General features: G+C 39.9%; 1 protein-coding gene across 5 annotated transcripts in view; it reads left to right on the forward strand.

Annotated features, from left to right (window-relative positions):
- The first annotated feature begins 4,605 nt into the window (after positions 1-4,605).
- Positions 4,606-12,192, forward strand: part of ZNF638 (zinc finger protein 638) — a 135,188-nt gene continuing 127,601 nt past the window's right edge. For 3 of the 5 annotated variants that reach the window (XM_069583641.1, XM_069583642.1, XM_069583645.1), the window contains exon 1: positions 4,606-4,815. In XM_069583641.1, the coding sequence (XP_069439742.1) occupies positions 4,700-4,815 (116 nt within the window). In that variant the 5' untranslated portion in view covers positions 4,606-4,699. The remainder of the gene's footprint in view (positions 4,816-12,192) is intronic. The other 2 variants (XM_069583643.1, XM_069583644.1) reach the window with 1 other exon arrangement.

Here is a 12,192-nt window from a genome sequence, read left to right on the forward strand (position 1 = left end):
GCCCTGGAGTTCTAACTATCTAATGGTCTCATTCTGATTTCCAGTTCTGTTAATTCAGTAAGAAAACTTACAGAAAGTTATCTCTTAGGACCTGTCTCCATAAAATCTTACACTTATGAAAATGTTTACATACTTCTGTGAGATCCTGTAAGCCTGCTAGTATGACAGTGTTGAGAATCATTATTCAGAAGTTTAGTTTTCAAAAGGGGAGGATCAAAGGTGATGATCTCTGCAGTTTAAGCATTATGTAAGGAGTGGCTTCATGATAGCGGAGCTGTGCATTTAAAAAATTTTGCAATTGCCAAAGAGAATTTTTTTTCTGAAACTTTCGCTTAAGTGCTCAGGTTGTTCCTGTTTATAGGATTGGGTAGGTCATTTGCTGTTGTCAGGTTACATTTGCAATTATTGAGCAAGACTACTTTAACCTTAAAACTATGTTAATCTCTCCAGGACATTCATTCCTCAACTCTTTGCTGACAGTACACAAGTTATCATATAGCCTGCATGGGAGTGTGAGGTACAGTTCTATTTTCAGCTCACCCTCTGGCTTGCTCTATAACCTTGGGAAAATCACTTCTAGACCTTGTGCCACAGATCTGCCATCTGCCAAATTAGGCTGGTTAGTAACCATCCTTTGGCTAAGTCAGTGGAAGTGATGAATTCTGGAGTTGAGCAATTAAGAACTTTGACATGCTCTCTGAGAGTCAGTTACAATATTGATTCTTTTCTCTGTGAATTTTCCTCACAGACAAGTTCTTGAATATTTGATTATATGTTTGCTCTAATAACACTTCAGTGAACACATAGAACAATTTTTCTAAAACTGGACAGCCCAACTACATTCCTTGCAGCTTTGTTGCCAAGAGAGAAAAAGTGTTACGTTTTTCATCTTGCCTATTCATTTCCATGCTCCCCCAGCCATTATCCACAGTATACCTCAACGTCACTTCCACAGGATTTTGCCGTAGCAGGGGCTTAGCCACAATCCATTCATTCTGTTTTAGTCAGTGGATGGGGATCAATATTGTTAGAACAAACGGGAATTTTAAAAAAAATCATATATTTAAGCCTCTCCTAAATGTAAAACATTTACATTTACTTCATGTTTTCTTAGGACTTCCCTGGTGGCTCAGACGGTAAAGCATCTGTCTACAATGCAGGAGACCTGGGTTCTATCCCTGGGTCGGGAAGATTCCCTGGAGAAGGAAATGGCAACCCACTCCAGTACTCTTGCCTAGAAAATCCCATGGACAGAGGAGCCTGGTGTCCATGGGGTTGCAAAGAGTCGGACACGACTGAGCGACTTCACGTTCGTTCATGTTCACGTTCATGTTTTCTGATCCTTAGGACAAATATCAGCTAGAGCACCCTTTCCCTTTGTAATCTAAATAAGATCTTCCCAAACATCCAGCTTGGGTGTTCAGAGCCTTTCCCAAGATGACCAATCATTTCTGAGGGGCTCACTTTGTTCTGTCTCTCTGGCCATGAACCCTGCATCCAACGGTTCTGTCTTCTCACTGTCAATTGCTTCCACTTCATTCTCTTCCTCAGTTTCTACAAAACGTCATTCACATGGAGCTTTAGTGAGAAAACAACTAAAATTTATATATTAGATACTGCTGTTCCTTTAAAGGTTCCATTTCTCACCCTATCACCAGGGACTTCCCACCAGCCTTCAGCCTACTCAGCAACCCAGACCATCTCTTCTCCCTCTTTCACATAGAAGCAAATATAAATTCCTCCCATGTTTTTATGCAAAGCAGCTTTTCTTGTTTTGCTAGAGCCCATGTTTTCAGAGTCTCAATTTATACCAGAACAGTTTATCAGGGAATTTTCCCAAATACAGTTTTTTTTCCCCCTAAGAAGAATTCTGATGCCATTTACTACTAAATTTCTTCCTCTTTATACTTAACAATGTACATGTATTTATGTATAGTTACTAGAATTTAGAAACTAATGTGTATCCTACTTTCTTATTCTGTTGCACGTACTTTTCCCCCTTTATTAATATAGTCCGTGTTTGCAACTTTATTAAACATCCTCCCAATTATCCAATTATTTGAGTTGTTTCCAGTTTTATTTTGTTTTGCATTATGAGGAGTATAAACTTGAGAGTAAACTTTTATTTACTATAAACATTTAGCAAAAATTGATTTTTTTCATTTGGATTATTTTGAGGTATCCCCAAATGCAGATAATGGTACAAGTATGAATAATTTCATAAATCTTGTGTTTTGCCTCAGTAATTCCAATAACAGTTATCCTAATAATTTATCAGTTTATGAGTTTAGCCATTTTTCTTATCTCTGCCAATATTCTCCTTTGTAATTTTCAATTAGCCTTTCAGTAAGGCTAATCATTTCCCCAAGATTCACTTCTTTGAGTTTCTTCACATATGACCTCTTGTTTAGTGAAGTCTGAGTATTTGCTCTGTTTTAACACTTTTATTGAGATGAAATTCACATACCATAGAATTCATCCATTCAAAGTATACAATTCAATGAATTTTAGTATATTCAAATGGATCTATGAAACCATCACCACAATAAATTTTAGAACATTTCTTTATCCCAAAAAGAAACCCCATACCTCTGGCCATTATCCCTAGTTCCTTCATCCCACCCCCAGCCATGGGCAACTACTAATCTTTGTTTCTATAGATTTGCCTATTTTTTGGATATTTCATATAAATGGAATCATGTGATATGTGGTCCTTAGTGATTGGCTTCTTTCATTTAATATAATGTTTTCAAGGTGTTTCTATGTTGTAGTATTCTTGCCTGGAGAATCCCAGGGACAGGGGAACCTGGTGGGCTGCCGTCTATGGGGTTGCATAGAGTCGGACATGACTGAAGCAACTTAGCAGCAGCAGCAGCAGCATGTATTAGTCCTTCATTCCTTTTTTATTGATGAATAATATTACATTATATGAATATTTCTTTATCCATTCACCAGCTGATGGGCATGTGTGCTGTCTGCACTTTTACTACTGTGAACAATGGTGCTATAAACATTCATGTACAAGTGTTTGTGTGTACATTTATTTGGGAGTATATATGTAGGAGTGCAACTGCTGGGATAATTAAATGTTTAACTATGTTTTCCAAAGTGGATGCATCATCTTACATTCCCATCAGCAGTATAAGAGGATTCTAATTTCTCCACATTCTTGCTATATTAGTTTACTAGGGCTGCCAAAACAATATATCACTGACACGGTGGCTTAAACAACAGAAACTAATTTTACAGTTCTGGAGCCTGGAAGTCCCAGAACAAGGTATTAGCAGGTTTGGTTTCTTCTGCAGTCTCTCTCCTCAGCTTGGAGATGGTCACATTCTTGGTGTGTCCTCATATGACCTTTTCTGTGTGTGTGCATATCGCTGGTGTCTCCACTTTTTATAAGGATGCTAGGCATATTAGGTTAGGGCCTCACCTTATGACCTCATGTCACTTTTAGTTACGGAGTCTCTAAAGGCCCTATCTTCAAATACGTACATACATATATATATATAACTATTGAATTTGTATATATATATATCTAACATTATTGAGTTGAAAATGGGCAAAGGATAAGAACAGAATGTTCACAAAAAGGAAGTTTCAAAAAATTAAGTTTGATAAATACTGTATAGAGAGATGTGGTGAAAATGATGCCCTGAAAAATTGCTGTAGGAGCATAATTGAAACAACAAATTGATGCAGTCATTAAAAAGTTGTTCAAGATATAATGGAAAGTGAAGAAAAAGCAGGGTGGCAAAACTGTCTGGAGTACTTTGTGTGAGTGCGCGTGCGTGGGTGTGTGTGACAGAGAGAGAGGAGATTGTGGGGAAAAAACGAATATTTATATATTGCACAGAATGTCTCTGAAAAGATATGCAGGAAATTTGTTAATAGTGGTAGCCTAGAAGGAAAGAAAACTAGGGACAGTGGATGACGGAACCTTTCTTTTCATGCATATCGTGTATTTCTGACGCTATTTAAAATTTACCTATCACACATACTATCTAGTCGTCTTTAAGGAAAAAAGAAAAAGATGTGTGGACTGTGTATCACGGCCACTAGATACTAGGGTATTACATATTCAGGGTATTAGTCTTTTTAGTTCTCGCCTGGCCTAAATCTCCCCCAACGTTCTCCTCTCCTCCTTGCAAAACATGACTTTTAAAATTGGAATGCATCCCATGCGGGCTCCCCTATTTATGTTTCCGAATCTGCTTCTGCACCCGACTGACTGCGAGATACTCCAAAGTAGGGGCTGTTTCCCATTGCCGTCTGTCCGCAAGCACCGCGGCTGGCCCTCGATAGTGGGTGTTCTAGAAACAACACACTAAGAAATGTTTGTCTAAAAAGGGAAAGAGACCCCGCAAAATCAGATGCGTATCCCGCACGTCTTAGATCTCTTATTTGCGGAGTATGTTTTCCCTCCTCTCTCCTCATTCACTTGAAACCCACTGTTCTAACCAGGGCCAAAAGGAAACCTGTACGTGCCTTGGCAGCACGGTGAGGACCGCCGCGCTGGCGGCGTCGCTAGGAAGCCGGCCCTGCTCCGCCCCACCCCTAACTTCCCGCGCTCCTCGCTCATTGGCTGTTCTCAGGGATGGGCGGGCCCCCGCTGCAAGGTGCAGTGCGACCCGGGACTCTCGGGCGGCGTACGCGGAGCGCGAAGAGCTGTGTGGATTCTGCGCTAGAGCTGCTGGCAATGCCGGGAGACGGCGTTCCCGCCAGGGATAGAACCCGGGCGGCGACTAAAGCCGGAGTTCGGAGCTCCGTCTCCTCGACTGCCGTGGCGCCGCTGGTTACCGACCCACTGAAGAGGTGAGCGCCTACCGGGCTCCCCGCCCCCTCCTGTGCTCGGGTCAGTTGGCAGTGGGCGGACAAGCAGGGACGGGCAGGCAGACAGGGTCCAGGCTAAGGCACCGTCGCGTCGTGGGGTTAGGACACCGCACCCCACTCAACCTCCGACTGTCACTCCCGGGTCGACTGGTCTTGAGCGCCAAGCAAGTTGTGTTTGCGGAGGCTCCCAGCCGGTCAGCTAGTGGTGGGACGCCTCACCGGCATTCGCCTCTCGACTTCGCGGTCCCAGTAACTTTTCTTAGATCCAGACGCGCGCAGTGGACGCGGCGCTGTGCCGGTGGGTCTGGGAAACAGCGATTAAATAAATGATAAGTTACACTGAGAGGTCTTGGGATGGGAGTGGGGTGATGAGGGGTCGCTAGATAGCCTCGTGTTCGACTGAAGTCAGTGAGATAGCTCGGATGAACTCAAGCTCTTTTTAAAGAAATTAATCTGTAGAATTGCATAATATGCTATATCTCAGCCAAAAATAGTGTTTGATGTCAAGGTAGTCACTTGAAGTCAACACTGACACTTTTGTTTTCTAAATAATACGTTTTGGGCTTTCTTGTTTTAGAATAATAGATTTCTCTCAGAGGGATTTCTTGAAGTACAGGAAAATAAAAGAAACCATGTGAAATGTTTTGAGTTTTGTTTTGTTTTGTTAGCCATCATTTTTGACGGATAAATGGCAGCCAGCTCCAGTATTCTTGCCTGGAGAATTCTATGGACAGGGAAGCCTGGTTGGCTGCAGTCCGTGGCGTCGCAGAGAGTCGGACACCGCTGAGTGACTGACACACTCCTTCCCGTTTGCTTAGGCTTGTTTTCACCCACAACGGCATACCCAGGTTCCCGAGTTTGGAACTGAGTAAAAAGGCGCGTGCGCCGCCGCTCGGGTCCCACAGGGCGACCGAGGGGAATCGGCCACGCCCCGCAGCCCCACACGGCGGCCGACGCTGGTTTGTCCTCAGAGCGGGAAGGAATAGCCAGCGCCCGCCCGGCTGTGAGTTGCAGTGATCTGCATGTTCCTCGAGTCCCCAGGAAGCCGAGCTGCACACCTGTTAGGACACCGCTCAGTCTCACTCAGTCTGGGGGGCACTTCGTAGCAGCATCGGCTCTTTCTTTTCACCTTTGTGTAAGAGTTTTGTCTCTGGTCCTTAGAGCAATTGCTCTGACAACCCAGAACCAGTACTGACCGGCCGTCTCCCAGTCTCTATGGCTTTTGTTGCGAGTTGACAGGAGCCGGGAGTGAAGAGAATGAAACACATTTTGCAGAACGGAATTCTGGTATTCCGCCTGGTATTACGTCATGATTCTTGGCGCTGGTTTCCGGTTCGAATTCTGGTGGCATTGTTTCAGTCGGCTTTGTCTTTTTCCAAGCCCCCGTGGGTTTAGTTTCAGTCAAAAAGGAATGCTTATTTCTTATCCTGTAAGGGTTAGGAGAAGAGATTGCTGGCATGAGAAAAACCTTCTGGAATTTAGTCTTCCTCCTTCCGAGATTCAGATTATGGATTTTTTAAAATGAGGGCATATTGGAGATTTCTATGTAGAATAGTGTAATTCTTGTTCTTACCAGGGAGTTGGAAAAAATAGAATGCCACTCTTAAGTGATTAGAAAAAGTATATATACTTGAAACACTTTAAAATTCCGAATATTTCTGTTGCTTCTCTTGTAAAAAAGGACCCTTAGTTTATATTTTCAGTAAGTGTCTTTTTGCATGTGCACAAAGGACTTGGGTTGTGTTTGGCCACCCCTAGTTGTCCTGGTTCTGAGTGACTTCTTACTTGAATTTTAAGTGTATTTTAGGGAAGGTAGTTGAGAGAGCTATAAATGTAGTGAATCAATATCTTTTGCTTCTGGGCACATTTTGTGAGGGCCAGGAAAAGTTATTTAGCACTCATCTTATGAGAATGTTTTTGTTGCTGTTTAGTCACTAAGTCCTGTAGGACACTTTTCCAAACCACGAACTATAGCCTGGCAGGCTCCTCTGTCCATGGCAAGAATGGGCTGCCCTTTCCTTCTCTAGGAGATCTTCCCTACCCAGGGATCGAACCCACATCTGAATTGGCAGGTGAATTCTTTACCACTGAGCCATTAGGGAAGCCAATATGTAGGAACAGAATGGTTTAAAGAATTTGTTGGGATTGCTCTTTTCAAAAAAAATTATGGGGGTGGGAGGTGGGAGGGGGGTTCAGGATTGGGAACTCATGTACACCCATGGCTGATTCATGTCAATGTATGGCAAAACCAATACAGTATTGTAAAGCAAAATAAAGTAAAAATTAAAATTAAAAAAAAGAAAAAAATTATGCTGTGTTCATTATAATTTCTGGAATTTTATAGTATGCTGTATCTCACCCCAGAACAGTTTTTGATGTCAGTGTAAGTCATCAGAATGCAACACTGACACTTGTTTCCTAAAACAATGTTTTGAACTTTCTGATTTTATGGTAACAATATATTTTTCATTAAAGAAATTTCCCCAAATACAGACAGAATAATATATGTTGTTTGAATCATCAATTTTGAAAGATTATTTTTTTCCTAATTTACTTTGGCCTGCTGCTACAGCTAAATACCCAGTTCCCAATTTGGAATGGTGTTGGTGTTGAATATGCAATTTGGGAGGTTGAGGGACTTATTAAAAAAAAAATACTGTTTCTCCATTGAAATGTCAGCACCAGCAGAGGCTATTATGGCATTTCCTTAAAGAAAGGGATGTGATGATAAAATGCTTTAATAATTTTGAATGTTATAACCACTAACATTAAATGCTGGAAGTTTTTAAATGACAATATATAGGAAGGTTTTGAGAACTTAGATCTTTCTGTCATTTCTCAGTGATGTGTTTGAAGCCTCAAGATTTTCCTTGAAGCATTCATGTAAGAGCTATGGTTTGGTATCAAGGCTGCTGCTGCTGCTAAGTCGCTTCAGTCATGTCTGACTCTGTGGGACCCCAGAGATGGCAGCCCACCAGGCTCTCCCATCCCTGGGATTCTCCAGGCAAGAACACTGGAGTGGGTTGCCATTTCCTTCTCCAGTATCAAGGCTAGTAACTTTCTTTTAGACTTTTTGACATGTTACATGAGCAAAATTTTGCAGTTTAAGATTTGAAGGTTTATATGGTACCTGAGGTCTAACAGATCAAATTAGTAAAGCATCCTTTGTCATTTCCCTGAAGTACCTTATATTTTCTTTCTCATTACTACTAGGTTTTTGAAAGGCATATCACTCATACTTATAAAAATTCTTTATTATTTTAGATACACTTGACCCAGCAATTCCACTTCAGGGAATTTATTCCAAGGAATGGATTTGTACACAGGGTTAGTTACTAGATGTTTGTTATGATGTTGTTTATGATGATGGAACTTTGAAAACACTAATTGTCCCTAAACAGGGTAATAGTAAAATAAAAGAAATTTGACAAAATGAGAAAATGGTCATAATATAATATCAGGATAAAAAAGAGTAAATTCTTTAAATTTCTGAATATTATCCTATTTTGGGTAAAAGAAGTATGAAAAGATTGAATTGTAGTGAAGATTATACTCAATTCAGACTTGCCACTTTGAGAGAAGTTCTTCTGCATAGTATAGTGCTAAATTGCAAGAAGGAAAAAGAAAAGGCTGTGTTCACATATCTAGGCATTGAAACCATTCTATTTCTGAAATAATCACCGAATACCTAGAGATGAATGGGGAGTTTTCAAGTGTCCCTGCTTATCCACAAGGTTTACTCCTTTTTACTTTATTTGAGCCTTTTAGTCTTATTATAGATTAATAGATTTATTGTGAGGATTAAAAGACTGGCAAGTAGGTTCTCAGGTTGGCATATAAGTATCCAAGTTCAAAATATGTGATAGGATTGCACTGATGTACATCAAAATGTTTAAAGTTATCTCTGGAAAGATGAGATTTGGAGGTATTGTTTTTAGTATTTTCATTATTTCCCAAGATGTTGAAAAAATTGTATTTTAATTTTATACCAAGATAAAGAAGTATGACTTAAGATTTTTTTTTCCAGGTAGTCAATCATTTCACAGGGTTGAAGATCAGAAAATTAAAAAATGATGTACAATGGAAAGGCTCCCTCTTTTGCCTGTTCTTCATCTTCTCAATTCCCTTTCCTTCAATTTGCCTACCCTGGGTAGTCATTATTACTAGTTTATTGGTTGTCCTCCAGAGATATTTCATGCATTTCCATATCAAAATGGATTTACATTTCCCCCTTCTTAAATGTATTTATAGTTTTCTTCCATTGCTTTTTCCACTTGACAGTGTATCATAGAGATCTTTTCATATCAATATACATAGCATCCTCAGTAAATTTTTTTTTCTAAAAAATGTCACAGAAAGAAAGACTAAAGATAGAAACTGGACCTTGATCAGAAAGCTGAAGAGGCAATTAAGAGTTTTCCTCATGGTTGTTGGGGTATTGAGTACAAGGCTCTCTTGCTTAGTGAAGAGGAAATCACTGAGTACTGATGTAAGGAACTGTAAAACCTTGCAGTTTAATTAACCAGTAAATTATTTTTAAAATGTTACTGCAAGATCAAAGTAACAATATATGTTATTGAAAAAATAAGTCAGTTCTTAAAAGTTTACTGCAGAAATATGTAACACATTCCTTATTTCTTTCTTGGGAGGCAACTACTTTCAATTCTTACAGCCTTTTCTTCTGTTATTTACCTCTGTCTTACTAAAAAATACTTTGTATCTACTTCTTGACTAAAATTATTTCATGGCTTTTTTGATAAATTGAGAACTGATAATTTAAGATGAGAATTTATCTCCTTTTCTCTCTATCTTATTTTGACTTCTTCCATCTTCTCAATTGAGATTTTATTTCAATATTTTGTTAAATCAGTAGTTAGGTTTTATATTATTATGACTAGGTAAATATGATTAGCCTTTTAACTGAAGATAAACTAAGATCATTGTTTTATTTTTTCCAGTTACTCAAATGCTTTCAAACAAATGCAAGAATCTATCAGTTATTTTCTCCTGTAAGACTTCCTTTCTCTAGATCTCATTTTTTCCTATTTATTTTAGCAGATTACATTCCATTATAGGTTATTACTAACTTGGGTATAATTTCCTGTGCTATATTGTAAATCCTTGTTGCTTATCTGTTTTATGTATAGTAGCTTGTATCTGTAGAAGGCAATGGCACCTCACTCCAGTACTCTCGCCTGGAAAATCCCATGGATGGAGGAGCCTGGTAGGCTGCAGTCCATGGGGTCGCTAAGAGTCGGACATGACTGAGTGACTTCACTTTCACTTTTCACTCTGATGCATTAGAGAAGGACATGGCAACCCACTCCAGTGTTCTTGCCTGGAGAATCCCAGGGATGGGGGAGCCTGGTGGGCTGCCATCTCTGGGGTCGCACAGAGTCGGGCACGACTGAAGCGACTTAGCAGCAGCAGCAGCAGCAATCCCATACTCATAAATTTGTTTTCTATGTCTGCGAGTCTGTTTCTACTTTGTATATAAATGCATTTGTATTACTTGCACATATAAGTGATATATAGTATTTGTGTTTCTCTGTCTGATTTATTTCACTACACATAATATTCTCTAGGTCCATCCATGTTGCTGCAAATGGCAACATTCATTCTCTTTTATGGCTGAATGATATTCCATTGTGTAAGCCAAGAGTTTGTTGATGGGCACTTAGGTTGCTTCCATATTTGGGTTATTATAAATAATGCTACTGTGAATATTGTTTGTTTTGAATTGGAGTTTTCTTTTATCTTCTGGATACGTGCCCAGGAGTGGAATTGCTAAATCATATGGGAGTTCAGTTTTGGGGAATTTATTTATTTTTGGCTGCGCTAGGTCTTTGTTGCTTTTCACGAACTTTCTCTGATTGCAGTGAGTCGGGGCTAGTCTCCGTCGTGGTGCCCAGCTTCTCGCTGCGGTGGTTCTCTTGTTGCAGAGCATAGGCTTTACGCGCACAGGCTTCAGTAGTCGCAGCACCCGGCTCGGTAGCTGCGAAGCAGGCTCACTTGCTGTGGGGCACAGGCGCCAGAGCACAGGCTCGGGCAGTACTTGCAGCACCCAAGCTTGGTTGCTCTGAGGCATGTGGAATCTTCCCAGACCTGGGAATCGAACATGTGTCTCCTGCTTCGGCAGGCGGATTCTTATCTACTGTGCTACCAGGGGAGTCCAGTAGTTCTCTTTTTATAGACCCTAGCTCTAACCTCATACATTTTGTAAAGGACCTCCATACTGTGTTTGTTAGTGGCTACACCAATCTATATTCCCATGAATTTTCTCTACATTCTCGCCAAGATTTATTTGTATGTTAACTTTTTGATGATAGTCATTCTGACTTATGTGAGGTGATAGCTCATTGTGGTTTTGATTTGCATTTCTCTGATAATTAACATTATAGAGCATCTTTTCATGTGCCTGTTAGCATATCTTCTTTGGAAAAATGTCTTTGTATTATTTTTTGCCCATTTTTCACTATTTTTTTAATTGAGTTGTATGAGGTGTTTATGTATTTTGCATATTAACCTTATGTTAGTCCCATTGTTTGCAAATGTTTTCTCCCATTCTGTAGATTGTCTTTTTGTTCTTTTTTTTTTTTTTCCTTAATGGTTTCCTTTGCTGTGCAAAAGCTTTTAAGTTTGATTAGGTCCCATATGTTTATTTTTGTCTTTATTTCTTATGCTTTTGGGAGACTGATCTATGAAAATACTGCAGTGGTTTATGTCAGCTGTGTTTCACCTGTGGCTTCCCAGGTGGCTAAGCAGTAAAGAGTCTGCCTGCCAATGCAGGAGGCTTGGATTAGCCTCTGGTCAGGAAGATCCCCTGGAGAAGGAAATGCCAATCCACTCCCGTATAATCCTGTGGACAGAGGAGCCTAGTGGGCTACAATCCATGGGATCTCAAAAGAGTCAGAAACGACTTAGCAATTAAATGACAACAACAGTGTTTCACCTGTGTTCTCTTCTAGGAGTTTTATAGTGTCATATCTTACATTTAGTTCTTTAAACCATTTTGAGTTTATTTTTGTATATGAGAAAATGTTCTAGTTTCATTGTTTTACATATAGCTGTACAGCTTTCCCAACGCTACTTGTTAAAGAGACTCTCTTCTCCAGTGTGTATTCTTAGTTATAGATTAATTGAGCATGGGCTTATTTCTGGGCTCTCTGTTCTGTTTCATTGATCTATGTTTATGTTTTTTGTAACAGTACCATGCTGTTTTGATTACTGTAGCTTTGTAGTGTACTCTGAGGTCAGGAAGAGTTGTACCTCCAGCTTTTTCCCTTTTTCTCAGGTTTTCTTTGGCAATTCTGGATCTTTTATGGTTCCATATAAATTTTAGAATGATTTGTTCTAGCT

The sequence above is a fragment of the Ovis canadensis genome, chromosome 3 (assembly GCF_042477335.2).
Source record: "Ovis canadensis isolate MfBH-ARS-UI-01 breed Bighorn chromosome 3, ARS-UI_OviCan_v2, whole genome shotgun sequence".
Classification (NCBI taxonomy): domain Eukaryota; kingdom Metazoa; phylum Chordata; class Mammalia; order Artiodactyla; family Bovidae; genus Ovis; species Ovis canadensis.